The sequence below is a fragment of the Pezoporus wallicus genome, unplaced genomic scaffold, assembly GCF_028554395.1.
Source record: "Pezoporus wallicus isolate ANWC-B61680 ecotype Strahan unplaced genomic scaffold, APGP_CSIRO_Pwel_v1 contig_7237, whole genome shotgun sequence".
Lineage (NCBI taxonomy): Eukaryota > Metazoa > Chordata > Aves > Psittaciformes > Psittacidae > Pezoporus > Pezoporus wallicus.
In genome coordinates this window covers 1,973,909-2,000,215 of record NW_026635802.1, presented here as the reverse complement: position 1 = coordinate 2,000,215, position 26,307 = coordinate 1,973,909, and the positions used below count along the sequence as shown (strand labels likewise).

At 41.9% G+C, this 26,307-nt stretch overlaps 1 protein-coding gene across 2 annotated transcripts in view; it reads left to right on the top strand.

Moving 5' to 3' along the window:
• The first annotated feature begins 97 nt into the window (after positions 1–97).
• The window catches only part of RHEB (Ras homolog, mTORC1 binding), a 41,600-nt gene continuing 15,390 nt past the window's right edge, over positions 98–26,307 (top strand). The window contains exons 1-2 of one of the 2 annotated variants that reach the window (XM_057398319.1): positions 98–298; positions 21,150–21,221. In XM_057398319.1, coding sequence (XP_057254302.1) covers positions 247–298; positions 21,150–21,221 — 124 coding nt within the window. In that variant the 5' untranslated portion in view covers positions 98–246. Of the gene's footprint in view, positions 299–19,379; positions 19,402–21,149; positions 21,222–26,307 lie in introns of those variants that run through there. The other variant, XM_057398318.1, reaches the window with a different exon arrangement.

Sequence of the window (26,307 nt, the reverse complement as noted above, 5' to 3'; positions counted from 1 at the left end):
ACGCGTGACGCACAGGTACGTGAGGGGCTGGCGAGCCCGGCGGTCACGTGGGGCGGGCGCCGCCGCTGCTGCCAGGCGCCGCGGGTCCCGTGCGGTCGGGCCGCCGCTCCGCCGCCCCTCCCCCTCCGCCCCCCGCCGCATGTCGCTGGCGGCGCGCCCCGTTCCCCGTCAGCTGCCCGCCGACACCGACACCGCCGCCGCCGCAGCCGCCGCCCTTGATGTGGTTCGGGGCTGGGCGGGGAGAAGATGCCGCCGTCCAAGTCCCGCAAGATCGCGATCCTGGGCTACCGGAGCGTGGGTGAGTGTGGGGCGCGCCGCGAGGAGCGACGGGGAGGAGGGGTGTGCGGGGTGGGGGGCCGTTGGGGCGCTCCGTCCCGTCCCGGGCTGTGCGGCGCCCCGCTGCCCGGCCCCGCCGCATCGCCCTCCCTCGCGGCAGCAGGTGCAGCAGCAGCAGCGGCGGCGGGGAGGAGAGGGAGGGGAGGGCCGCTTCCCGCCGCCGGGAGCGCGCAGCCGCGGCGGGCGGGCGGGCCCCGCCATGGCGGCGCCGCAGAGCGCTGCGGGCCCGGGGCTGCGGGCGCGGGGCCCTTAATAGGAAGTTTCGCCCTCCGGGCAGGGCCTTCCCTCAGCGCGGTGCGGCCTCGGAGAACTGGGCAGAGGAGAAGGGTCCCGGCTCCCCTGATGGCTGTTGGTGTGCTGGCAACCCCCCCCCCCAGAGGGGTCAGCCTCCCCCCGCACCCGGGTGCTGCCGTTCCCGGCGGACGAGGGGACGCGCCGAGCGCTGTCGGCACGGGCGGTTGTCAGCTCCTGGGCCTGGTAAGGGAGGAGGGGCGGACCGGCAGCGTTTTGGCCCTGCTGCCTCGAGGGAGCCGTGGTCGACCCCCCTCTAGACGCGCCCTAGGCAGCATTTAGAGCCAGTTTTGACCACCAAGGGGAAGCTGGGTTGACCTGTTGCCCGTTTCTGGCCATTTTTGCCTCCGTAGAGGCGTATCATGCCCGCACCGGCGCATAGCGGAGCCGGCTGTGGGGCTGGGCGCACTCTGGGGCTGGGCGCACTCCCGGGGCCGGGGGGCCGCGTTGACCACCGGTGTCCTCAGCACGGGACGATGCTGCTCTTGCGCAGCGCCGCTGGTACAACCCAGCGCGGGCTGAGCCGAGTGGAGGAACCTCCTGGAAGCGTCCAGCAGAAGTCTATAGCAGCTGACAGGGGGTATGTGCCATAACTGCCCGCACCTGTAATCGTTTCCTCCCGTATTCACTGCCTTTGATGGAAAACAGTTTCATTTTTTTGAACGTTCAGGTTCTTAGAGCAGAGGGGAATAAGACGTAGCACAGCAATCCTAATCGATTAGACTTAAAAGCTTAGATCAATGCTGAAGATAATGTGTGGTCGGAAGAAAAAGAAGATGCTACAGAGAGATATGCTGCTATAAAAGGTCTTTTTACATTAAAGTAGTGGCTAAATCAGTAATTATTTTTCATTATGCACTCAGAGAAAAGAACCCTTTAAAAATACTTTTTTAAGATTACAAAAAAAAAGTTAAATAAGCTGAGCTGTTTCTTGGAGTTTGTATGTAACTGCAGCCTGACTTTGAGACGGGGCAGTGTAAATAGGATGATGAATTTGTCTACTCCTTAAAAGGAGCAGTGAGTAGTAGATTGATTAGCGTGCAAAGTATATTTGACATTACTTATTGCAGTGTGTTTCATTGTCTGTCTTGTGTGTTATGTTTTCTTCTCTGTTTTTGCTTTTCGAGCACTGCTGAAAACAAGCAATGGGCAGTGTAAGTGGGATGGAAGAATGCTTGAAATTCTGTTATTTAGATGTCTGTGCTGGGGCCTGGGTGCACTGTTGAGCTTTAGTCTTTTAACTGTTGACAAGCAGTAGTCAAGAAATCTGTAGGGTAGGTACTCAGTTGAGGAAAAGCAGAAGTGTAGTATTGTTAATGTGGTGGTGTTTTGAGCAATACTAATACAGAAAGGAGAGGCAAAAAATTACCTGATGTCTATTAAAACTTACTGCTGAAGTATTTAAGCTAGTTTTCTGAGGCTAGTATGGTATTAGGATTAATGGGGCAAAATCGGTTTTATTAGGACAGCTACAAGTTATGTGAATGTAGAATTAAGGGGGGGGGGGATACAAGTTATGTGAATGTAGAATTAAGGGGGGGGGGGGGAAACCTGGTTTCATGTGTTTTCCTTTCATTGTCCTGTGTTACATTGATGTGTTACACCTTAGGTAAAAATTTTGCATTTTAAAACTGCAGTGTTACTCTTGTCAAATACGGAAGCATGACATTTATAGGCTTACATGACTTATGTAAAAGTTTAAGCAGTAGAAACAGGCCATTGGGGACTTACTTCCATCTTGTAAAGTTGTTAGAAAAACAAGAAAGTGAAACTATGAGATACAGACTGGGTCCTGTGCTTGTCCAGGTATGCCTCCTAAAGTTCAGGAGGATAGCCACTTAATTTAGATTCAGAGAAGCTTTTGAGTAAGTCTTGCTTTGTATTATGGTGTCAAGAATATTGCTTGAACCCTGACTAAGAAAGGATCTAGTCTCTTCTTAGGACAACCAGCTTTTGGGTGGCAGAAAATGAAGGGAGTTTCTTCTGGGGAAAATGCAACATCTGAATAGAGCTGATATTTGTTAAGGTGAGGAGTAATTCCAAAATCTGAAGGACTGGAAGGAAATGTTTCATCAGTTTTCTTTTATAATTAGGGAGCTACCTTGCTTTGCCAGTAATATTAATCTTGACCCTGGAATGAGGGTGGCTAACTGCTGAGCTGTAAAATGTTTATAGTTTTATAAGGTTAGCATAAATCCTTGGGTGACCTGATCTGTGAGGCTGCATGCTTTCCTTGTGGTTTGTATGGCGCTTGAGACAAAGCTAATCAGAAAATGGTGAGCTTTTTTTTTCCTGTGTCTCTTTCAATTACATGTTGAAATAGCCAGGTTTTGATGACATATTTCAAGCACTGATCTGTTCCCTGTAGTTAGTGATTCAACAGTTTTGCAGATCTTTCAGTTTATGAGCGTGTATAGTAATAGCCATGCTTGACTGTGAATCTGAATCTTGTACTGGCTTCATGCTAAGCCTTTGTTTCTTTTTATTAAATTTTATTTCAATACATAAATGTAATGTATTATATAATTTAATTAAATTTTATTCTTTCCCCAGTGCTGTTGTCAGATAGACAAGAGGTTGGGAGTGGTATTCTGATACAGTAGTTCTTGGAATATAAAGTTCAGGAGTCTACTTGTTTGAAAACACTCCCTCTGTCTTTCAACACTACCATCAACCCTTTCATATGTGAAACTAATATTCTTTGCTGATGGGAGAGATCACAGTGGGAGCCTATGAATTCCCAGGCAGATGTACTTTCAAAGATGCAGACAGAATATTTGCCAGAAACTTCAGGACTTTTTTTTTGGTGAGGAAGGCCAATTATATGTGGATATAGAATGCAGGTTGTGGCATGATACTCGACAAAATCACACAAGAATGTCTCCTTTGGTTTTTGCTCAGGCTTAAATTAGTCTAAAAAAGTTAAATTCCATTATGTAAGTGTGCCTCTCTCAGTGAGGTTCAGAGTAGAAATCAGATGGATTTCATCCCAAAATCCGCTAGTTTCACAATGGGAGGAACTTGACTTTGATTACTGTTACTTGGTATGTGACCAGAGCAGACCAGCTACTTGTGATTTGATTCTGGAAAAAATCTGTCTTACATGTGATGATGCATAAAATTTTTAAAAGTTCCTGCCTTCACTGAGAAGAATCTTTGTATTTGTATTTTGGTCATACTATGTCCGATATCATTGGAAATAATGGATTTGCATGAAAATAAATCAAGCAGGACTTAAGATTTTCTGACTCTTCTCAGAGTAACAGCCGCTCTAAAAAGCAGCGTATGGTTGTCTGAAATGCTTTGTGTTCTGTTTTGTTTATAGAAGAAATATAAATTCAGACCACAAATGCCTATATGAAAGAGGAGGTTTCTTAGATCATCTCACGAAGTAGCTTATTACTGGGATTCTCTGTATTACACTGAACTGATGGATTTAAGATAAGCAAGGAGGTGTTGTCTGGATTAGCTGCTTCAGTTGTAGGTTACTATCTCAGCCTGATTTGGCTTTTGCTGTTAATATAACTCATGCTTACAGGTGTACTTCCAGAAATGGGAATTCTGTTTCTAAATTTTACACGTTTGGACTGTTGATCTGAAAATGCTCTCCTGGCCAGTTTATAGTTCTGAGGGGAAAAGCCAGTTGCGTTAGTGGTGACATACCTGTTTTCTTTCACAGCTAAATAAATTGACTTTTTTTGCGTAGGTGGGGAGAAGTCCATGCTGCAGGCAGAAGTAGTCACAATCTGGGACTGCAGCATGCAGGTAGCAGAAGAACTATGATGGAACAAAATTATTTGTCAAGGTTAGATTTATAGGGAACGGCTTCCAGGTGCCTCTGTTAAGCTAAAGTAAAAAACACTTCTCCCCCTTCCACCTTGCTTGAAGGCAAGAAAGGCAGAAAAAGCAGTACCATTAGTATGTACCTGTAAGTGGTAAGAATAATGGTTGGGATAAAATGTATGTACCGTTTTAAAAACGTGAGTTATTTGAATATTAGGAGGCTCGTATTGTAAAATGGAGCTGAGGCTTTGCTTTTCGTTTGTGAAAGATGGCATCTGTTCGCACAGTAGTATGCTGCCCTGAGGAGGTAGCCCTTTGATATTGGGCAGAGGGAAGTGGTAATTTTAGCAGGCAATAAATTGCCCGTGTAAATGTCAAGAGAGAGGGAATGGAGAAATTACTGCTGTCGTGTGCTGTAATTTGGTTTGCAGAATTGGTTGTGTCCGCAGTGTTGGAAAGCCTGAGATTTAACAGGAAAATTGAGTGGTTCAGGATCCAGCCGATACCCGAGGTTAACATTCTGCTGAGTCCCTAGTAAGTGCCGATATTATTTTCACAGCGTTTTGCTTGTTAGGACTGCATTTGCGCTACCGGGGTACAGCAGTGCTGCTAAAAGGAAAGGCTGCAGCTACCAGGGGACTGAAATGAGGCTGGAAATGCCAGCTTTAATTGCATTTCGGTGTGACTGACTGCGCTGTTGAACAGTGAAAGTTGCTACAGCGCATTTGATAGCAGTAGCTGGAAGCGCTAGAGGCAGCATGTTCAGCTGTAATATCAAGCCACAGTAGGGTTATTTGAGGACACTGTTCCAACCTTAACTCTTCAATTGCCTACTCACATCTCTTAAGGGTAACACTTGCAGGTTTCGCTTGTATATTTGAGTGTTTGAGTATTTGATTACTCAACTTCTAGTTAATGTTGACAGGAGAAACCAAGTGAAATGCAGCTCCTGCAATTTATAAGCTGTATAAAGTCTAAGCACTTCATTTAGATATACTACACTGCCTTAAATGTAGGTTCTGAGTAAACCTCTGCGGTACACACTGCTGTGGAAACTTGGCATAACCACATGTTTGGGATTAGAAGAGCAGGCTAAAATGTGATAAACTACCAATTATGATTAACTTCCCGTAGCTTTCCTGAAGGTGACATTCAAGGGTGTATTTTAAAAACTGCTCGACTTAATTGCGTGCTCAATCTAAAATTGAAACAGCTTCTCTGTGGGTTGTTCGTAATGCACTCAATCTCTGCAAATCCTGCATGAGTCAAAATTGCCCTGTGGCATCTCAAATTTTCTGAAATCGGAAGCTGCAGACATGAAGCACGGTATGTAAAAACACGAAGCTGCCCTTGTCAGTGGTGAATCTGTCTCCTTAAGGACATGATAGGCTTCCTTTTGTTTTCCAAGGACTATATTTGAAGTGAATGGCAAATTTGTTGTGAATTTGATAATGTGAGAAACCAAAATGTGCTTCCTGAGTTGGAGAGAGTGGTGGTTGCTTAAAATTTCTCTCTTCCAATCCTGGTCAGGACATTTGCTTTCCTCTGTTTTTGGCACACTGATCACAGCTCTCCTGCAAATGAGGGTGTGTGGGATGGGAAAAATAGAAGAATGTGAATAAAGTCCATGTTATATGTTGCCTGACAGACCTCTTAATGAGATTTAAGATAATTAAGTTTACTAAAAACATACGAATGTGGACTCTTCAAGGTTATATTTCTGTCTTGAGGAATACAAAGTACAGTGGATGCTGAATTTCCTGGGGTGGAAGAAGATGCTTGCATTGAAATTGTAGCAAGGAAGTAAACTGAGGCAGTTTTTGAACAAAGTGCTGAAATGTGGTTTGAAGTGCAGCTTTTCCCAAGAGATGTCCCTGCTACTTTCTTTTTTAATTGCTATGTGATGAAGGCAGATGCAAATGAACTGTGTGGGGCAAGTGGAGCTAACTCTGTACTGTAGCTGGAAGTTGCACCTTCCTACCCTCACCTGGGTGCTGGCTCTGGTGTGCTGGGGGTCTGGTAACCACCTCAGGCAGTTGATTTCTTGGAAAAGTGAAGGAGCCAGACGGAAAAGTTTTCGTATCATTCAGTTGGTCAGCTTTGAAAGTACAACCCTGACAGAGGGAGTGGGGACAGAAGTGAGCTGTTTGGGGGAGGGTAGAGCAGGCTCTCTGTGGCTATCCAGACTTTGCTTCAGTCAGACCTGTTCTGAAACTACATCTGAAAGTATTTTTCTCCATCACTCCAGATAAGTGTTAATGCTTTTTCCTAAACATTCCACAGCAGGCCTTTTGAACCCGAGTAGTTCCCTTGACAAAAAGATAGCCTTGTAAAGGTGGAGAAATGTGCATCAGGGAGTCATGAAAAAATCAAGTTTTTCAAGATTCTTGATTAGATTTGACTACAGAAGGTTATTTAAACATTTCGTACAGAATTGAGGCAAAGAAAGATGTTTGACCTGGGGTAAATCTAAACCGCGTTCTGAAGTCTTCAAATCCAGATGATGCTTCAAGTGATGTGATCTAGAATTTTCTGGAAGTGCTTGGTGGTGCAGGTGTTCTGCTGCAGAATACAATCATAGAATAATTTAGGTTGGAAAAAATGTTTTAAGATTATCAAATTCAACTGTAAGCCTCGCACTGCCAAGTATACCACTAAATCATGTCCCTAAGTGCCATATCTATGCATCTTATAAATTACCTCCAGGGATGGTAACTTAACTCCTTCCCTGGGCAGCCTGTTCCAGTGGTTGACAACGCTTCCAGTGAAGGAGTTTTTCCTAATGTCTAACCTAAACCTCCCCTGGCACAACTTGAGGCTGTTTCTTCTTGTCCTATTACTTGTTACTTAGAAATAGAGACTGACACCTACCTTACTACAGCCTGTACAAAGAAGTGTAAGGCATTCAGAATCACTGATTGCCTCCCTAGTTGAAGCAAATCTAAAGGCTCTGTTTTCAGAGTAATCTTTTGTGTTTGCTGAAATACCCTACAAAATCAGTTTCCTGCAACTACGAATTAACTCCTTAACCTGGTTGACTCCTTTAGTCGTAGGTATTTACTGACACTATTGCAGCATAGAGATGATTCACAACTACTTAATCTGTTTAGGTGAACTGGTTCTTTTTCAGTTTACCGTATGGACTTTAATTACTGTACATGTGAATTTTGAATATAGTTGTATGAAGGATGCAGGATGATACAGTGGTGAAAAAGGTAGTGGTATAAATATGATACAAGTTCTCAAAAGTGCAGATTTTGGATTATCAATCATAATGTATCAATCAAGATGAAAACAAGTGAAGAATAGCTTGAGTCTTTGGGCTTCTGCAAAAAGGAAGCCTGCTTGGAATTTCTCGCTGGACTTCTTGCGTGAATTAGAGAACTTGTGCCTAGAACATGAGGAGGAACTTTATAGCAGTTTAATTTGGACTAAATCCTTTAGAGTTTGTGGATAATTACCAAAAATTAATCTTCTGAGGCATAAGACTAAGTGAATGATTTCTGAAGGCCTTTTAAAGAATGAAAAACCCTATGAAGGATTGTTCAGAAAAGTTGTGGTGCTTCTGTATTAAATAGATATGAACTGAAGATATCACAATTCCCTGACAGATTGTGCTTTAAACAGTGAAATTTCCTTTCAGATCTCTTTTTTTAATATTACACTGCAGTCTCAAAGTAAGAGGAGTTAATACTTCTGGAATATCAGAATTCTTAGGTATTTCAGATTACAGGAACCAGAACAGCATGCATGACAGTCTTAGCTAGTTATTTGTATTCTGTGGAGTACTGAGTTAAATGAATTTTAATTTGGAAAAAGAGGGAATACATAAGTGGTCTTCTGTCTGTGGGTGTGAACATGTGCAAGTGTAATACAAAATTATGATATGAAAGAATCTCTTGACAACATTGTCTCCTTAGTTAGTGGGATACATCTGTCTAGCTTCAACAGCTTGTCAGATTATATTGCCAAAGCTTCATTCAAGATGTACAACGTCCTCTAAAGGTACGCTAGCTATATGCAAAAGAGCTGGGATGCATATTATGCAGGAAAACTATTAAATCTGTCCTACGAACTGTCAAAACACTCAAGCACTTGACATTAATGCAGTAAAGTGTGTTTTGCTTCAACGCTTGGTCCTCCATTAATAACAAATCTTTGGTGTTCTAGAATCTGTTTCAAAATTAGCTTTTTTAATTAGAAATGGCAGTTTCGGCTTTAAAATGTGCGTACAAACAAGCACCATGTTTCTTAGTTTGCTGTACTACATTCTTCTGTGTTGCTTTCTTTGAAATGTCTGTTTCTATTAGAAGATCTTAGTTGTGCTGTTTTGACTTTTTTTCATGTTTGGAGAAAAAGTTTGACAAAATTCTCATAAGCCTTTTGTGGTTGCTAAACTTCAATCTAAAAATTGTTGGAATGTAAGGTAATTCAAATTTTTATGAACGGTAAGGCTGAGAAGAGTAGAAAGTTATCTGAGTGCTTCAGAATCTTGTTCTTTCTAAAGAGTGTATCAAGGAGTGTTAACGGTATCCAAACCTTTGCTCTGCTTGTCCTTTATTAACTGCACACTTTTATCCTGAGTGTGATGAGAAGACAGAGGAAGAGTTAAACTTCCATTACTGTTTCATTGACTATCTTGTTGATATTTCTTCTAGAGTAGTGTCTTAGATGGTGTTCGTAAGCCTAGCTTTGGGTTGTATTTTTGTCACAGCCAACTGCTGTGAAACAAGTCTAAGTTAATGGTAGTACAGAAAAATAAGGTGATGTCTTCTCTCTTTGCATTTCCAGGCAAAAAGATTGTGATCTTAAAAACACACACTGTTATACATAATGTATAGCACATGGTGAGACTGTAGGGTATATGCTGTGTTTTGCTGAAAATGGTCGTATGAACATCCCATTGTTATGGTATCCAGCTGCTTATGCACGGGCGTGGGCTGTACATCCCAGAAGTTGAAAGGGTTTAAAAGTGAAGGTTGGTAAGGAGAAAAAGGGACAGTATGGAAAAGGGACCCAAGATTTAGGGGCAGCTTATTGTGAGGAAAGTTGGGCTGTACCTCTCTCAGCATGGAAGTATGAAAACCAAAAAATAAGATGTGGTTTATTTTCCAGATAGCCAGGATAGGGAAGTAAGCAACTACTGAAAGTCTTTGCTGTACCGATGGTATAACAGGCGCTTGACCTGTTTGCCTGTAATAGTTAACATTTCATTCATTTCTGCCAAGTAGATGGGATGTACTTGATTTCTTAGATACTGTTTGAAACAGACTTGAATTTAAGATTAGCTGGATTAATTTATGATTTAACTGGGTAATAACAGAGTAATAATCACTATTGCACTCTTAATTTTATTTCTGTTGACACTTGTACAGCAGACGCACACAATGTACTGCTCTGTTTCTTGAAGGTTGGCCTGAAGTTAAGTTGTCTTAAACTGTAGCTTGATACTCAACTGCTTGTCCAGGTTGCATAGCTGTGCTGGTGGAGTGCTGGGAAGTAAAGAATCCAGCTTCTGTTGGCAAGTGCTTCCTCAGGTACTGGAGTGGGACTGGCTGGAAGACTTTCCACTTGTGAAAGACAATCTAAATGGAAAAAATGGGTTAATGTCAAGTTGCAACTGTCGTATTCAATTACCTCCCTGGGTATTTTCAAATGGCTGGGGGGAAGGTGGGAATGGGGTGTAGGGTGGTTTTTTTTTTTCCTCAGTTTGTTCTGTGTTTTTGTTATTGTTCTTCCTTGCAAGGATCAGAGTTCTTTATTATGACATTTTTATCCGGAATATTATGAAAACTGAGAAAAGTGTGATTCCTCTTTGAAAACGCTCAATGTGAAATACCTTGTGAGCCAATGGATGGATGGCTACACACTGGTTAGGAAGGTAAGAAAGCCAGGTGGCTGCTGTGACAGGCAAGAACTTTATAGTATTGCAATAGCAAACAAGGGTTACCTAGTCTGTCTTCTCTGCCCTATGGCAAAATAAACTGTCATGTCATATCTGATGGATGTTTTTCTTAAATTCCCCTAAAATTTCCCAAGGCTGGGGCTCAAATGATTCTTCTGGTACTCGGCATGGTGTTATCTGTTCTCCAGAGTCTGCTGGGGTTTTTTTTCCTGTTGTCTTACCCATGTCTGTGTGGCTGTGATTTTGGTATATTATTACTGTAAACCTTACTGTTAACGGATTATCCTCTGCATTCAGGGGCTGCTCTGTAATGTTGATTGTGTATGTAACAGAAAAAAGCTTGCTGTCAGTTAGTGGGGAATGGTTAATGACTAACTCTAGCTGTATAAAGTGCTATGGTATGAAGATAGAATTTACCAGATTGTGGCTTTCTTCAACCCCCATTAATGGATGGGAGGAACTTCGTATGTTAAGCAGAAGGAAAATGAAAGATGCCTACGAAGTTAATTCGAAGAAGTTCTAGGTTTGAATTGGACAACAGTAACTTACCAAAAGTTATCTGAATCTGATGAGAGAGAGACAGTTTTTGTAGAGGAAGCTTAGGCATACTGGGTTTTGTGTTGGCATGTTATATATAGATCCACAGCAGCCTTGGGCTCGCACAGAAGAGTTAAAATTGTCAGTGCTCAGCAGCATGATCATTAGTAAAGACTGTGTCAGTGTCTACCTATGCATCTGTTAACAGAGGTGTGATGGAGTTGGCCATGTCCTGCTCCACTGGTGAAAGGGAGAGGCAGTGCTAATCTTTGTCAGTCAGTATCCCTGAAGACATCTTTTCTGGTTTGTGCTAAGAGATGAAAGTGTTCAAGGCCAGATTGAATGGGGCTTTGAGCAACCTGGTCTAGTGGAAGATGTCCCTGCCCGTAGTGGGCAGGTGGAGTTGGATGACTAAGGTTGCTTCCAGCCCAAACTGTTCTGTAATTCTGTGTTGTCAGGGTGGTTCTGCGGTTCCTCATGCTTCATGCAGCTTTGGGAACCTCCACTAATGGAGGTCATGGCAAGTAAATAGCTCGGTGTGCTGATGTTGAATGCCAGTAGCAGCATGACTTTTCATGAAAGTCGGGTTTTGGCTGCAATATATGTTGCTGGCATTTGTTGACACTGGGCTCATCAAACTTTGGACCATCAGTGGAGACATGAAGAGCCTGCTGCCATTGACTGACTACTTTATAGTCATACATACTGCTGCAGGCTGAAGCTGCCTTTTGTTGCTAAAATCTTGTAGTGATTATTACGCAGTTTTATTTTTATGTATGTTTAGTAAGTTACTAAAGTAGCTTGCTGCTGTTGCGAGAAATCAGTAGTATCTTCCAGCTTTTGCTACAGGTTGGCAAAAAGTTCTGTGGAGCTCCCCTTGGAATAAGCTTTAAATTTCTTAGCTATAGTTGCTGGATGTATAATCCCATTATTTGCTTGGCTGATGTTACCAAGAGAAGGGGATGTTACCATTGCTCTCTTGTCAGGATTTTGTCAGGTGTTTGCCTTCTGTCATCGCACGACAAGGAGGAGAGAAATACCTGTCTTACTGTTGTTCTTGCAATTCCAAGAAGAATCTAGAGATCCTGTGGTCCCATACATTTCAGTAGTACTGCCAAGAGGGTCCATTCCTCACCATTTCAGCTGAATTTCCATTGAGTTACTTGGCATTACGATACACTCGGGGACAAGCTCCAGACACGCCTTTTTAAAACTATGCCAGCAGAATTTCACTGATATTTTCAGAACTTACGCTCTGCTTGGTCCTGGTTGTAAGCAGTGGTGAGGTATGGTGACCACAGTGTTGGCAACAGCGAATGCTGTAGCTCCAGTCCTTGTAAAGATCCTGTTCAAGGAAAATGGCTGCATTTCAGTTAAACAGTACTGATCCATTGAAAGACTGAAATCTTTGATCTTGCTAAGTGTTCTGTGCTATTAAAGCTTTCTCTGTTACTGGTGTAGATAAGGAGGTCTTATACATAAGAAGCATAACAGATTTGCAGTGAAAGGAAGAGAACAGTTTATCCTGGTTTCCAGTAGAAATGATGAGTTTAAAAACTTGTAACTTAAAGTGGCTGGTGTTAACTTCAGCCAGTTGTGTAGAAATGAAAAAAAAAAACAACAAACAAAAAATTATGGCTGCAAGCCCCTGGTAAACCTAAGCAGCTGTTTTATCCCATGTGGTGTGCATAGAGTTCATTGGCTTCTGCTATTAGATTCAACTGTGCTGCAAGCGTAGTAAAGGCAGTGTTTGTGCAGCGGGTGGAGATCTGGTTCAGGCAGCTGCAGCTGGAGAGATCCACTTCCTGAGGAAGTGCTTAGAATCCGCTAGTCCTGGTATTTCTGGCTTGCAGGAAGGTAATTTAAGTTGTACACCCCAGTGATCTTTAGCATCAAGGAAGAGTTGACTGGAAGTTGAGAGTTCATTCTCTTGTGCTGAAATGAAAATCTTGAAGATGGAAATGGGGAATGAATGCATGGAATGCATTAAAGCAAGAGATACACATTTTTATTTCTGATGATATGGCAATTAAAACTGATTTCATGATGAAACAACGACTGTTACTAAAACTATCTTTCAAAGACATTTCATGTTGTACATAGCTGATGATCCAAGGAAAGGTCAAGTTTACTCAAATACCTAATTAGCTGCCTGAAGTGTGTGCACAGGGAGAGAGGACTTGGCTTCTACCCAGCAGTACAAGTTGAATTTTCCCTCTTCAGGGGGAAATCAGTACAAAGTTCAGGTTCTTTCACTCTGTGTCATAAACTGAAACATTAGGTTCTGATCTTTAAGCTTAATAAACTTACCTTTAGAGGTGGTTGTGGTTCTAACCTGGCAGGCAGCTAAGCACTGCACAGCCATTCATTAGCTCTAATCCAGTGGGATGAGGAAAAGAATTGGTAAAAAAGGGAGAACTCATAGGTTGAGATAAAGACAGTTTAACAGGACAGAAAAGAAATGGAAACTAATAATAATGATAAAAGAACATACAAACCGAGTAATGCACAGTGGAGTTGCTCATCACCTGCTGACCGATGACCAGCTAGTCCCCAAGCAGTGGGCCTCTGCCTCCTCAGCCCAGTTTTATTGTTCAGCATGACATTGTATGGTATGGAATATCCCTTGGGCCAGTTTGGGTCAGCTGCCCTGACTGTATACCCTCCCAGCTTCTTGTGCTCCCCTCACTTTGCTCCCCTCTGCCAGTCTTATTGCTGGCAGGGCATAAGAAGCTGAAAAGTCCTCGATTTAGTATAAGCATTGCTCAGCAACAACTGAAACATCAGTGTGTCATCACATTCATATCCTAAACCCAAAGTACAGCACTGTACCAGCTACTAGGAAAAAAACTATGCCCAGCTGAAACCAGGACAGAAGTGCTGCATATCAAGTTGTACTGCGTAACTTGTAGTTTAGAAATATGTTTGATAATTAGGCTAGCAGCAGAGTCAAGTTGCCTCAATTTTTACTTCCACCTGAAATATTTTGGGCATGGTGCTGTGGGGGGGAAGGTGCTGCAGGAATGCACAGATTCTGCAGGAAGTCTGAAGGGAACACAGAGAATGGTATTTATCTTAGCAACTATTAGTTGATTGTCTGGGGTATGAATGTCTGAATTTCCTTCATAGTTAGGAGACCCCAAGATGTAGTTCACTTGACCTTTTTTAAAGCATCTTGGATGTAACCACCTCTGCATACCATGGCCACGTGAGATACGTGCCATAGAAATTTACTGGAATTTTTTTAAGCCTTATAATGGCTTTTCATCTTTGATAACTGATAGTAAACACGTGAAATTAAAATTGCTTTCCCTTATTAAAAGGGAAATATGAGGCAAACTGTGGCACTGTTTTTCTGCCAGCAAGGATAACAAGCAGATGTAGCTGGACTATGCAGTAAAATAAATAAAATGTTTCTTCTGGCAGTCCTTTGCTGAGGTTACTATCTTAAGTGGAGACAAAACAGACACCTGGAAGTATCTGGAAGAAGAGATTCAGAGCAGCCCTGTGGAGAAGGACTTGGGGGTGTTGGTTGATGAGAAAGTGAATGTGAGCCGGCTTCAGTGTGCACTTGCAGCCCAGAAAGCCAGCCGTATCCTGGGCTGCATCAAAAGGAGCGTGACCAGCAGGTCAAAGGACGTGATCCTGCCCCTCTGCTCTCATGAGACCCCACTTGCAGTATTGTGTGCAGTTCTGGTGTCCTCAACATAAAAAGGACATGGAACTGTTGGAACAAGTCCAGAGGAGGGCCACAAGGATGATCAGGGACTGGAGCACCTCCTGTATGAAGATAGGCTGAGAAAGTTGGGGCTGTTCAGCCTGGAGAAGAGAAGGCTGCGTGGAGACCTCACAGCAGCCTTTCAGTATCTGAAGGGGGGCCTATAAGGATGCTAGGGAGGGATTCTTCATTAGGGACTGTAGTGATAGGACAAGGGGTAATGGGTTAAAACTTAAACAGGAAAAAAAAAGAAGAAAAAAGAAAGAAATTCTTTACTGTAAGGGTGGTGAGGCACTGGAATTGGTTGCCCAGGGGAGTTGTGAATGCTCCATCCCTGGCAGTGTTCAAGGCCATGCTGGACAAAGCCTTGGGTGTCATGGTTTAGTGTGAGGTGTCCCTGCCCATGGCAGGGAGTTTGGAACTTGATGATCTTAAGGTCCTTTCCAACCCTAACTCTTCTATAATTCTAAGTGGCAACTAAGCTGTTGCGGGAAGACGGTGGAATTTTTTTCTACATGCCTGTACATCTAATACCTTGCAATGAAGTGTAAATGAATGTTGAGGGATGATTGCTGCTTGCAGGATGGAGCAGGATTTTTGTTACATATTGGGGAATAAAGCACCCACTCTCTTCTTGCTTTCTTTACAGAAAACATGATTTAGGTAGCATTATTAGGTCTCTGTGTTTTGAAGGCTCATTACTGACAACCTAGCAGAAGTTGTGAGTTTGACCAGCTGCTTTGAAATCTGAAGAAAATAAAGGAAGCCATCTGACTTCCTTTCTAAATGACTGCTTCTCAGATTTCTTCTGGCTTGCAGAGGAATACCTTTGATAAACCTCAAGATGATTGTGCAATGCAGAAGGAGAGGAAACAAGCATGTGTTCTTTTCCCTCTGCAAGCTTGTGTTCTTGATGTTACTATCATGTGAACCTCCTCATCTACAGCAGAAGTGATTCGTGCTACAGTACCTTGCCTTAGCCTGTGAAGTACATTTCCTTATATCCTAATGTAATAATAGATCAGGATAAGGCAGGGGACAGTTACAGCAATGGGATGGAGTGCCACAAAAGTTGAAAAAGATCTCGTGTTTTTCTGAAATGATGATCTGCTGTTTGGTTTGTCATGAAGTTCTCTTCTGTTGTTGAGGTCCTTCATTACATTACCAAAAGATACCTCATCAAGTTCCTCAGGCTTTTGCCCTTACAGGACTGTAAGAGCAGATCCTTCAGTCTGTCCTTCCAAAAGCACAGACAGCACTTTGACAGGGGAGGGTGTGGTGAATCAAGCATGGGAATCGTGTGAGCAAGGGCACCAGTTGAGCTCTGTGTGTCAGCAAAAGTTTTCCCTGTCAGCATTATTTTTTATTCTGGTATCCTCATACTGGATGTGTTGATGTCACAAGGAAATCGCTACAAAGCAGAAAAAGCTATGGCTCGAAGTAGATATTTATATATGGTAATTCCTCGTGATTAGAAGCCTAATAGTAGAAATAGGTTGCATCTGAGTAAAACACAAACTACTCATTATGTCACTGTCTCCAGAGGTTTAGAAACAAAATTCTTTATTGACCCAGATGTATCATTTCTATAGTCATTAGAGTAATTCAGTGAACTATGTATCAACAGTCAGCAAACTAGCAACTGCATAGCCATAATTAGTATCTGTGGAGGAGAAAAGGAGAAATCATAACTAACCATAGAAAGTTGCTGGTTATGAAGCCTGAGACAAATGATGAACTAGCGATGGGTTTTGAGATTATCTGCTATCTTGTGGAAAGATTTTTGTTGAAGAGCGCTGCTGTAATTCCCTTTGCTACCCTCCGTCTGCTCCAAGAAGTCACCGAGATCCTTTCTGTGCTCTGAGAATGAATAGTTAATCTGCACTGGAAGTACTGGTGTCTCCGTTTTCTGCCTCTTGGTATTCTGAATTAAAAAAGATAAGGATACCAATGTTGAAGTTAAATTGTAACTTTCAGTGTGAAAACTTCATCTCTGAGAAGCATAGTAATTTGAGCATAACTGTTTGTGAGATACTGAAAGTTGGGTATGCAGGAAGTCTGATCTAATCTGACATGGCTGACAGCATTTCATTATGAAATTTCTTGAACCCTTTTGGTACAAAACCTAGACTAATCTGTTCTGTTGATAACTGAGTAGATCTAGGTAGAGACTAACTTAGGTAAGATGCTAGGCTTGTGGTAGGAGTGGATTAGGTGCTGCCAGCTGTTGAAAGTGTTTTATAATTAAGCACAGTTCATAAATGGGTTTTTAATAGAAAAAGGTGGGTTAAAGAAACTCTGCATCTAAAATTCTAACAGAATGGAGAGCTGCAACTCTTCAGTAGTTGTTGTTCTTGACCCTGTCAGATTGTTTACTGATCACTTGTGCAGATGATTTCAAGTGTTGAGAAATCCTTCCTGTTGAGATAAACTTCTGTGTGATGCCAGTGGCCGTCATCGTGGAGATGCCACGTTAGAGGGCAGCTGCAGAATCAAGCTTGCACAATGCCTTGCTTGTGGAGCTGTTGTTTGACTTGCTTGCTGGTCAGTTACATCATTTCTGTCTCCTGGGGTTGGGGCGAAGTTGGCTGCAGATAAAATTTTATCTGGTCTTTCCCTCTACCTATTGCAAGGAGAATAAGGGTGTGGGATTGGGACAGCAGGCAGGTAATGGGGCACCAAAGTGAGGGCATGTGCTCTTTGGGGAGGCAAGCTGTGCACAAGCCCACTCGTCTTGGTAAAGTGCCTGGTGTTGTAAAATTTGAACTTTAAGGCTAGATGAAATACCACAGCTCTTGTCCAAGAAGTAAAAGGATGAGTAAAAACTCAGTTTGGCAATTGTTTTGCATTGACAGTCACAATGGCGTTTGAAACCGACGTGCTCTGATTGCACTAGTCAGAGTGTTCATGGGACGTTCCGTTTTATGTAGCAAATGGTCTGTTGTATGAACAGAAGTACGACAGCTTCAGTTTTTGAAGTGGCTTTCCTTCTCAAAACCTCTTCCTTTTCCGTTTTGACAATGTAAAACCCTTTACCACTCCCATGTAATATCATAAATAACGAACTGTGTATGCAAATACCATTTGGGTACTTCTGGACAACTTGAGCTTTCAGCCACCTCGGCTTGTATTCTAAACATTGTACAACGCATTCCTACAAGCCCTTACCTTCTGTCTGAGGGAGAGTCGGTAAACTTGGAGGATTTTGCTTAACAACTCCTGTGCCACAGAGTATCTGGTGCTTTGAGTTACCGTAGCAAGTACAGCTGGAGGACTCATCCTACTGCCCTGCCCCAGTGGTGCCCTTTTTATTTCTTCCTAGTCAATTTAAGCTCTCTGATTCTGCAGGGTGAAAAGGTTAAACCATAACCTTCTCCAGTAAGGTTTCAAAAATGCTTTTTCATCTCAAAATTGCAGGTCTTCATCAGTTCAGTGGGCCACTTCCAGCAGACTTTGCCTTGCTTTTGCTCATGGCACTTCTTTTGGTCTCGGTGTTTATTTTCCTAAAACTTTAGGAGAGCTGATACACTAGAAGTACTGGCATGGAGGATTCGGCAAGGGAAAGCTTAGCAAACTGAAAAACATTTGGCATTTATTCCAAATGAGGGCATATTAGAGTTCAGCCTTTTTTGAGGTATGCACCTTTGAGTAATCGATGAATCAAGTCTTTGGTGCTGGTGTGCAGGCTGTCTCAGCCTTTTAGGCTGAAGTGTGCTAGCAGTGTGTGCACATTTAGACTGCAGTGTCTCCTCCTCCCTGCAGTGCTCTGAGATGGAGTTAGCACATCAGTGAACGCAGTTGCGTGCAGTTCCTTGGCCCCTCTCTTGTGGATGTTATGTTTATGTTGTAATTCTCTATGAACATGTTGCCCGATCTTTCTGGGGAAAGAGGAGATAGGAGCTAAATTGTCAGCTTAATTTTCCTCTCTGTCCTCGAGTATAGGTCAAAGGCCTGGAATAAAACCTGTGGGGCAAAGTTCAAGCCAAGCGGTTGTTTACATGGTCCTGCGTGCTTCTTGGGCATGGACTGAGACAAGGCAATGGGGATTAATGACTTGGGTTTTAAATTTCTTGTGTCCCCTTTGGAAGCCTTAGTTTGGTGGGATACTGTTGCATGGCACTTATCCCAAGGGGGTATGTGGCTGAATCCAAGACCGGAGAGCTTCCCTGTGGCTCATCTAGGAAAGCAGGCATCCTCCTGTGATCACAAACACATCATTACTGGAAGGCTTGTTACAAAGCTCAGAGGAATTTAGGAGGAGAGTGTTGGAACACTGGTTTTGTCTCTTTTTGTTTCCTTCTCATTCACTGTTAGGAGGAAAGCAGTAATTAGTACAGCTGGATGTTAAATGCAGCATTTTCTGTTGGCTCCAACTTCTTGCTAGTTTCCAGACTTAGCACAGACAGACGGTAGCAATCAAGGTTTTTGGTTAGTTTAGGATCCTTCTTAGGAGAAAAAATGTTCAGTCATGATCTGTGCTTTAATTTAGCTGCTCTTACCTTAAACATGTAACAGCCTAATATAGAATAGTTAACTTTGTTTTAAAATGGAGTGTTTAATGTGCTGTTATTGGCAAAGAATCTGGAAGCATGAGCTCGGGATAGCAACTTTGTAAGCTTATAGCTGGAGAAGAAATAGCTTGAAAGTTCATTCACTCTCTAAGTGGTGTCCAAAATACACAGTTTTACAAAGTTGCTGGGATGCATAGTCTGAGTTCTATGTCTGTCCTTATTAGGATGATTTTGGATGTACGTGGTGCCTCTCCCCCCAGCCCTCCCTCCTTGCTGGAGCAACAGTTTAAAGTGCAGTGTTCTCTGTAAACTCATGCAGAGTGAGTATGACACCTTTAGTTGCACTATTACATGTATCAGAAAATGGTGTCTTAAGAAACTGATTTGAGAAAAAGCAACTCTTACAAGTTTGTGTGCTGGTTGTTCTTTTGGGGGTGTTGTTTGGGTTTTTCAGCATTGTATCTTGAATAAATTGGCATGATTGATAGGAGATGGCAGAGGGATGGGCATGGAAAAACTGGGCAGTGATGTTAAAATAAACCAAGCAGTTTGTTGATGAAGGTTTTGGCTGTTGGAAAATCCCCAGATGATGATGCTTCCTTCTGGGGAAGTAAATCTTGGAAGTGTTGCAGTTAATGATGGAATTGGCAGCATGTGTTATTATAAATATTAAGCCAAACTTTCCTTGCATCACTTTGATGCTTGTATTTTGTCTGATTTGCAGTATTTTAGAATGGTTTTAACAGTGACTTGCGAAGTATGCTGATAGTAATCAAATGTGAACAGATCAAGAGCCTTGTGTGATTAAGCAAGAATGGGGGGTTAAAGTGGAAAATTGTTTAATATCTCCTGAAGGAATGCTTATGAAAGAACTTTTTCTACCGCAAGGTATGAGCATAGCATGATCTGAGCACTGCAAGCAGGCACTCTATCCAAAGCAGTTAATTCTTGAAAATAGTTTTACTGTATAGTTCAGCCACACTGGTTACTTAGGATGTCATGGAAAGGCTTTCACTGTGTAGGATGGTCTTGAGTCTGAGTTAACTTGAGGTCATATTTTGTTTGTACTTGCCAATGAGAAGAATATCAAGGAGCATGAAAGATATGCTCATGTCCAAAAGAAGCTAATGCACTTGGCCATCTTTCTAAGAGTGTATTTATCCAGTAAACATAATGTAATAGGATCTAGTAGATTCCCAAATGTAGAAGATATGCTGTAATGGAAATTGTGTTAAGACTTCAGTAGTGATTTGAAAAGTCTTCAGTTGCAGAGCTTTAAAGGTGCTTTTTATGGTCAGTATCTATGATTTGCTTTTACCATATTCTAAAGTCTTCCACTACTAAATTAGTTTTTGGGTGTTTTTTGTTTTTTTTTCCCCTCACTCTGCTACTAAGTGCACTATTTTGTTCTACTCTTTATTGGGGGGTGTATCACCAGATCAGCATAGCTGAAACTGGAAACATTGTCTGCAAAAGTAGCAGTTTAATGGCTTTCAAAAGAAAAAACACCCCTTCAATCACTGTGCTTAAAATGCCACATTACAACAGACCGGTGGATTCTGTATTAAAAGGCATAATAAGAGTATACTGATCTCATCCTTTTGTCATGGGAAGTATGTCCAACGTTCTAGTTGAACCAAATTTGGCTAATTCTATCCAAGCTCCTAGTTTTCTCTGCAATGCCTGAAATTTATTTCTAGCTTCCTTGCTTCTTGACAGAAAAACCTTCCAAGTATAGCAGTTTGTTAAATTTAGCTTTATGAGCATTGGACACTGCTACTTTTAGATTTGTTTTAAACTGATGGAGGCGTTTAACTTATGCTGTGTTAAAACAAAAGCAGAACGCATGCCAAGTAGCTTTTGCGCTATATTTTTGTGTTCAGGAGACCCAGTTACTAGGAATAGGCAATTTAAAAATAGGTCAGGTGTCATGTATAGGTAGTTTAAATGAACCATACAAATCTCATATCTGCTCTTATAAAAGCATTAGTGTATCTGCTAATAAGTGTAAAGTGGTAACAGCCTGAAGACTTGTTTTAATACAGATTATCTTTTCCTTGCTTTACAGGAAAATCTTCACTGACGATTCAGTTTGTGGAAGGACAGTTTGTTGATTCGTATGATCCAACCATAGAGAACAGTAAGTAAATAAGTGACAAGCTGCTCTTCTGTACCTAACTATTATCAGAAGCCATTGTGGTTATACATATTACTTATGTGGGCGTTTACATATTAATATTAAAGTTCATTAATTGTCAAGTTTTATTACGCCTTTAAAGCAGTGTTTACCAGAAGGGTGGAAATCGCTGTGTACGTATTTCTCAGCTAAACAGCTATACTTTCAACACTGAATGAAGGAAAATCTAATCAATCTGGCTAAAATTCATCTCCTTCTTGTATTCTATGTATGTTGTTGGACATCTGCTTCCCCTAATATAGTCAGGACATGTCAGATTAAGTATGTCATACCTCCATTGACATGTGCCAGTATGTACAAAGTCTCAGGTGTCTAATTTGATCAGTGTATCCAGATGAACACAAAGCCAGCAGTGCCAGTCCGAGCTAAACAGCTACATCAGAAGGTAGGCATGCTGTGTCTATGATAACATGGCAATCTTTTAAATTACTAGTTTTCAGCTACTTGATAACAAGTCCAGTATACAAGCAGCTTGCTGCAGATACTGGGTAACTGAATTCTTAAGTGTCTTTCCTCTTAGCGTTTTTTTAATATTGGTGCCTTTGTGAATAGCTAGTATAACAGGTGAGTAAAGGTACTAAAAAAATGCTGCCCAGAGCAACAAGTCACTTCAGAGGCGAGATACCTGGTATTTGTTACAATCCAGCCACCTCTTTCTGAGCTAGCAGTGGTCATAAAGTACTTGAGCAACTGTGGTGCTAGCCTGAGTAATTTGATCATATTGGCTCAGTTTAATCATATGACAAATAAAACTTTGATTTTTTTTTGATCATAACCCTGGAGTTCTTGTATTTTAATGACTTTTGAAAAGCAGTGGTAGCACATGTTTTTACTGTTTCAAAATTGTGCAGTAGGATGTTAGGCTTCTGATACTCTGGAAGTTTGAATGAAGTAATCAGCAGAACAAGGTTTCTTTTGCATGTATATGATAATAATTGCTAATCACTAGCTATGAGGATATATTTTACTCAGGTTTATTTTAATGTTTAGAACTAAAATTCAGATACTACTTTTTGAGAAGCTCTGATTTTGCTTTATGAGCCAGGGTGGATAATTTGCCCCTTGACCTTAATGATCTGTTAGTCCTTATACGGATGGCATTAATACTAACTCTTTAGGATGTGTACACCTTGGTTTTAGCATTTTGACACCTTCATACAAGACTGCCTTGTTTCATCCTTTACAAGCTCTTGTTGTCCTCAGAAACCTGTTGTTTGTAACTGCTGCTAGTAACTCTGTAGCTGTCTGTCTCTCGCTTAGCATTTCTTAACTGTATGAAAACATACCCTGGATGAATTCTGCTCGTTTTTGACTCTTGTAATCTGCACTGCTTGCTTGATTTAAGTTCTAAACATTGAGCATGTCATGGTCATGAAAACTTTGTTGGGCATAGGCACCTTGAAAAGGCTTAAATCCTCACTTGGTTTTGTATTTGTCTGGAAAACAGCAATACTCCTTTTGCTGAAAGTCTTGTTGATCTGTGACATGGCTGGAAAAAATAGCCTTCTGAAAGGCAGACAGTTTAAGGGCCTTCTTGCATCAGAACACGTTGCTGGGAAGTAAGGGTTGAAAACGTAAGAGGATGTGCCCCGAGGTTCAAAACAATAGGAAGTTCTCTTGCATCTTTAAGCCCTGGCAGGCCTCATAGAATGTTTTAAAAACGCTTCTGTGAAGAGCTGAAGAGATAACACATTTAACATTTAAAATGTATTGATAGTATCTTTCTTAAGAAAGGCATGTGAAACTAGTTTTGGTGGGATTAGTATAAAATCATTCTTTTGTTTCAGTTCTTTTTAAAATGTTCTGCTAAACACAAACCTTTGATCAGTCCAGTCTTTCGGCACTCCCAGCTCTGTTTCTGATTCTGTGCAGGGTCATAAGACACAGAGTATGTAATCAACTCTTCCATTGTTTTCCTAGCTTGTAATTTCAAATCTGTTTGCCAATGCTGGCAAAAGGGGTTGAGAAGCCAAAGCTCCTATACTAGGAGCAGTGTTGAGAATATTGCTTTTTTTCCAGTGCTTTGCAGCAGGTCATAAAACCTCGTCAGTTTCATCTAGTGATTTGGTATACTTAGTTTCACAAAACTTGGAAACAAAAAAAGCAGAGGCTAAAGAATAGACTGGCCTATGTGATTGCTGTTTTGTCTCCAGAAAATTGTTACTAATAATTTGTTGCAGTATTCTGCTAGCACTGAAGAAAGGCTTGAAAGCTGCAGGACTGCTGATAGCTTAATCTGTATAATTTTTGTCTTGAAACTTGCACAGAAAACACAGTGTAAAGCTAAACTGTATGGAAGGCAAGCTATAGTTAAGCTCTTACAGGAACAAGTGGCATAGCATATAAGCCTTGAATCTTAGGAATAAGACCTAATATTCTAATAGTTTAATTTTTCCAGTGTGAAAATCCCTATCTTCTTTGAACCTGGTAAAGACAAAATAAGCTGCATTAAATTTTACTTAATGTTTGTTGAAGTGAATGCTGCTTCACTGCTGTATTTTCTTTTGCTTCTGTTACATTAGAACCAGAAAAGTTAGGTTATTGAAGTCAACAACCTGTGTCTCTGGAAGAGTAGCATGTAGTGTTTTGTGGCAGCAGTGGTGGTCAGTTAACTGTTTGGCAAAATATATTTTCCCTTTCTGAATGTCCCAATAGGAGTGACACCATGATGGGTGGCTGCTCTTGAGACAGCTGTGTTGAGAAACTGTTGGAGCTATTAATTTGTGGGGTGTTGGAAAGAGAAGGAAGACCGTGGTGCTGGGTGGGACTCTGAAGGCAGATGAGCTCAGATAAGCAAAGACCAGAACAATTAAAACTCAGACATTTTACTGGAATAGAAACGAGAATCTGTATTTGGAACTCAAAGCAAGTAGGTCAGAAGGAAGATGTGCACATAACTCTACCCAAACTGTACCTTAGCAGGGATGTCTTTGGTCATCACTAATTCAGTGATTTTGTTTTGCAGAAAAGCTGACTTGACTGCTCAAGTCTCAAAAATGTTTTCCTCAGCGGCCTGCCTGGCTGCTTTCTGCTTTTCCATGTAGTTTCAGACAAGCTTCTAGCACTGTGCCACAGCTCTGTGGTCTTCCTTTCTGCCCTGCACAGGCTCCCTAAGGAAAAGTACAGTCTTCTCCCGAGGGCTGCCTCCATCACGTTTAATACAATTTGAGAGTGGAAACGTATTAGAAAGGGGGAGGTGGCTAGAGGAACCATAGTAGTTGAGGAGGGAGATAGATACCTGTAGGTTTAGATGGGTCTGCTAGAAGCATTTTTAAGGTTGAACTTTTTCCACATGTCATGGCAACTGCACTGGAAGGGTTGAAGGATGCTTCCTCCCAGGAGTTGCTGATGAGCAGACTTCTCAGGGGGTGGAAATGAGGCTTCAGAGAGGCTTCTGAGAAAAACTAAAAATAGCTCCATTGCATTACACATCTCAGTGTTGTAAAAGATGTCCTGACAGATTAGTGGCAGGCAGTGACTTTGGGATGGAGACTCAAGTAGAAGCAAATGCAGAAGGTGGTAACCAAGGAGCCCTTGTGAGACAGCTGTATTTAGTTACCAGCCGGTAGCTCTGTGGGAATAACGTTAAAGAATTCTTGTACCTTTTCTCAGCAGCATTATCGTTGTAAAAGCTTGCATCTGTATGTCTGTACTGATGGGGGTTTTGTACCATAGTGGCTTGTTTTCACAGCAGCTGTCATTGGAGTTGCATATACAAATAATTTAATTCATGTTAGCCTAATTGAAATACACTTGATCTTAGGGTAACAATGATTAGCAGCTGGTGGAGTTGCTGTATAAATTGCACTTCTGCTGAGCTGTAATAACATTCAGGGCCGTGCTCTGTATGCAGTTTTACCAGAACTTTCTCTGATGACAAAGCGGCTTTAGTTTCTTTGCAACGCAGCTGTTAACTGCTGCACTCTCAACTGTTGACATATATCTGTTTGGTGCTGTGCTGCTCACTGCAGCACCAGATTCTCCAAGTTTCAGCAAAGCATCAGATCCAGGAAACAATTGTAGGTAAAGGTGGGTGTCCTGGGTTCAGCAGTAGCAGTCATTTTTCCCCTTCTTGGTAGCTGATGCAGTGCTGTGTTTTGACTTTCGGCCTGGACGACTGGGATTGCAATTTTCTTCATGCAGTCACACTTGAGTGGTGCATTGCAAGGCTGTAAGCATGTCCTGTGTGAGATCCATGTGCTTTCGTGGAGCTGAAACAGGCCTTACCTGCACTGATGAGCAATGTTCTGCAGATGCTCGCATTATGACTGGGACTGCAGAGGTTGTTCAGGTCTGCTGAAATCTGTCCTCGGCACACTGGGAAGAGCCATACTGTGCAGTGATTGTATTATCACTGGCACAGCAGAATGCAGTGTGTCCCAGGACGGTGGGTGATAGAATTGGAAGTGAAGACTTCCTCTGGAAGGAGACCTGTGGATCACAAATTATCTTTAATAGAGGTGTATGTTTTCCCCAAGATGAAATTCTTACCAGGAATATTTTTAAAAGCTTCAGCAAAGACACGTAAGTCATTAATTACAACTGCATCAAAGCAGATTTGTGTTCTTGCAGTGGGCTATTCCTAGTGGTACAAGCCTCTGCGTTGAGCTAACAGTTCTTCTCACCCAGTCTGTGGTGACTCCTCCACTGCTTCCCTTCCGCTGGCTCTGTCACACTCTGCTTCCAGTACCGATTGATGATGATGTCTTTGCTGGGTCTATTTTAGGCTTGTAGAGTAGTCTGAAAAAGCTGCCGTCTGTCCCTTTTTAAATATTAACTTCATGAGGCTCTTGAAACTGCTTGGGTTGCAGAGTGCTTTGATGTGTAATGTGAAGTGTCAAGAGACTGTTACTTTTAATATACCTGTTAGTGCAGTATGTCTCCGGATGAATCTGTTTTCTTCAAGCCGTGATAAGCATATATAGCAGTGCTGTATGTTAACACCCGTTCAAACAGATGGTTACTTCTGTCCCTACCACACTATTCATCCAAAAGGTAAAGAGCTAATGTGGGATCTTGCTTCGTAACT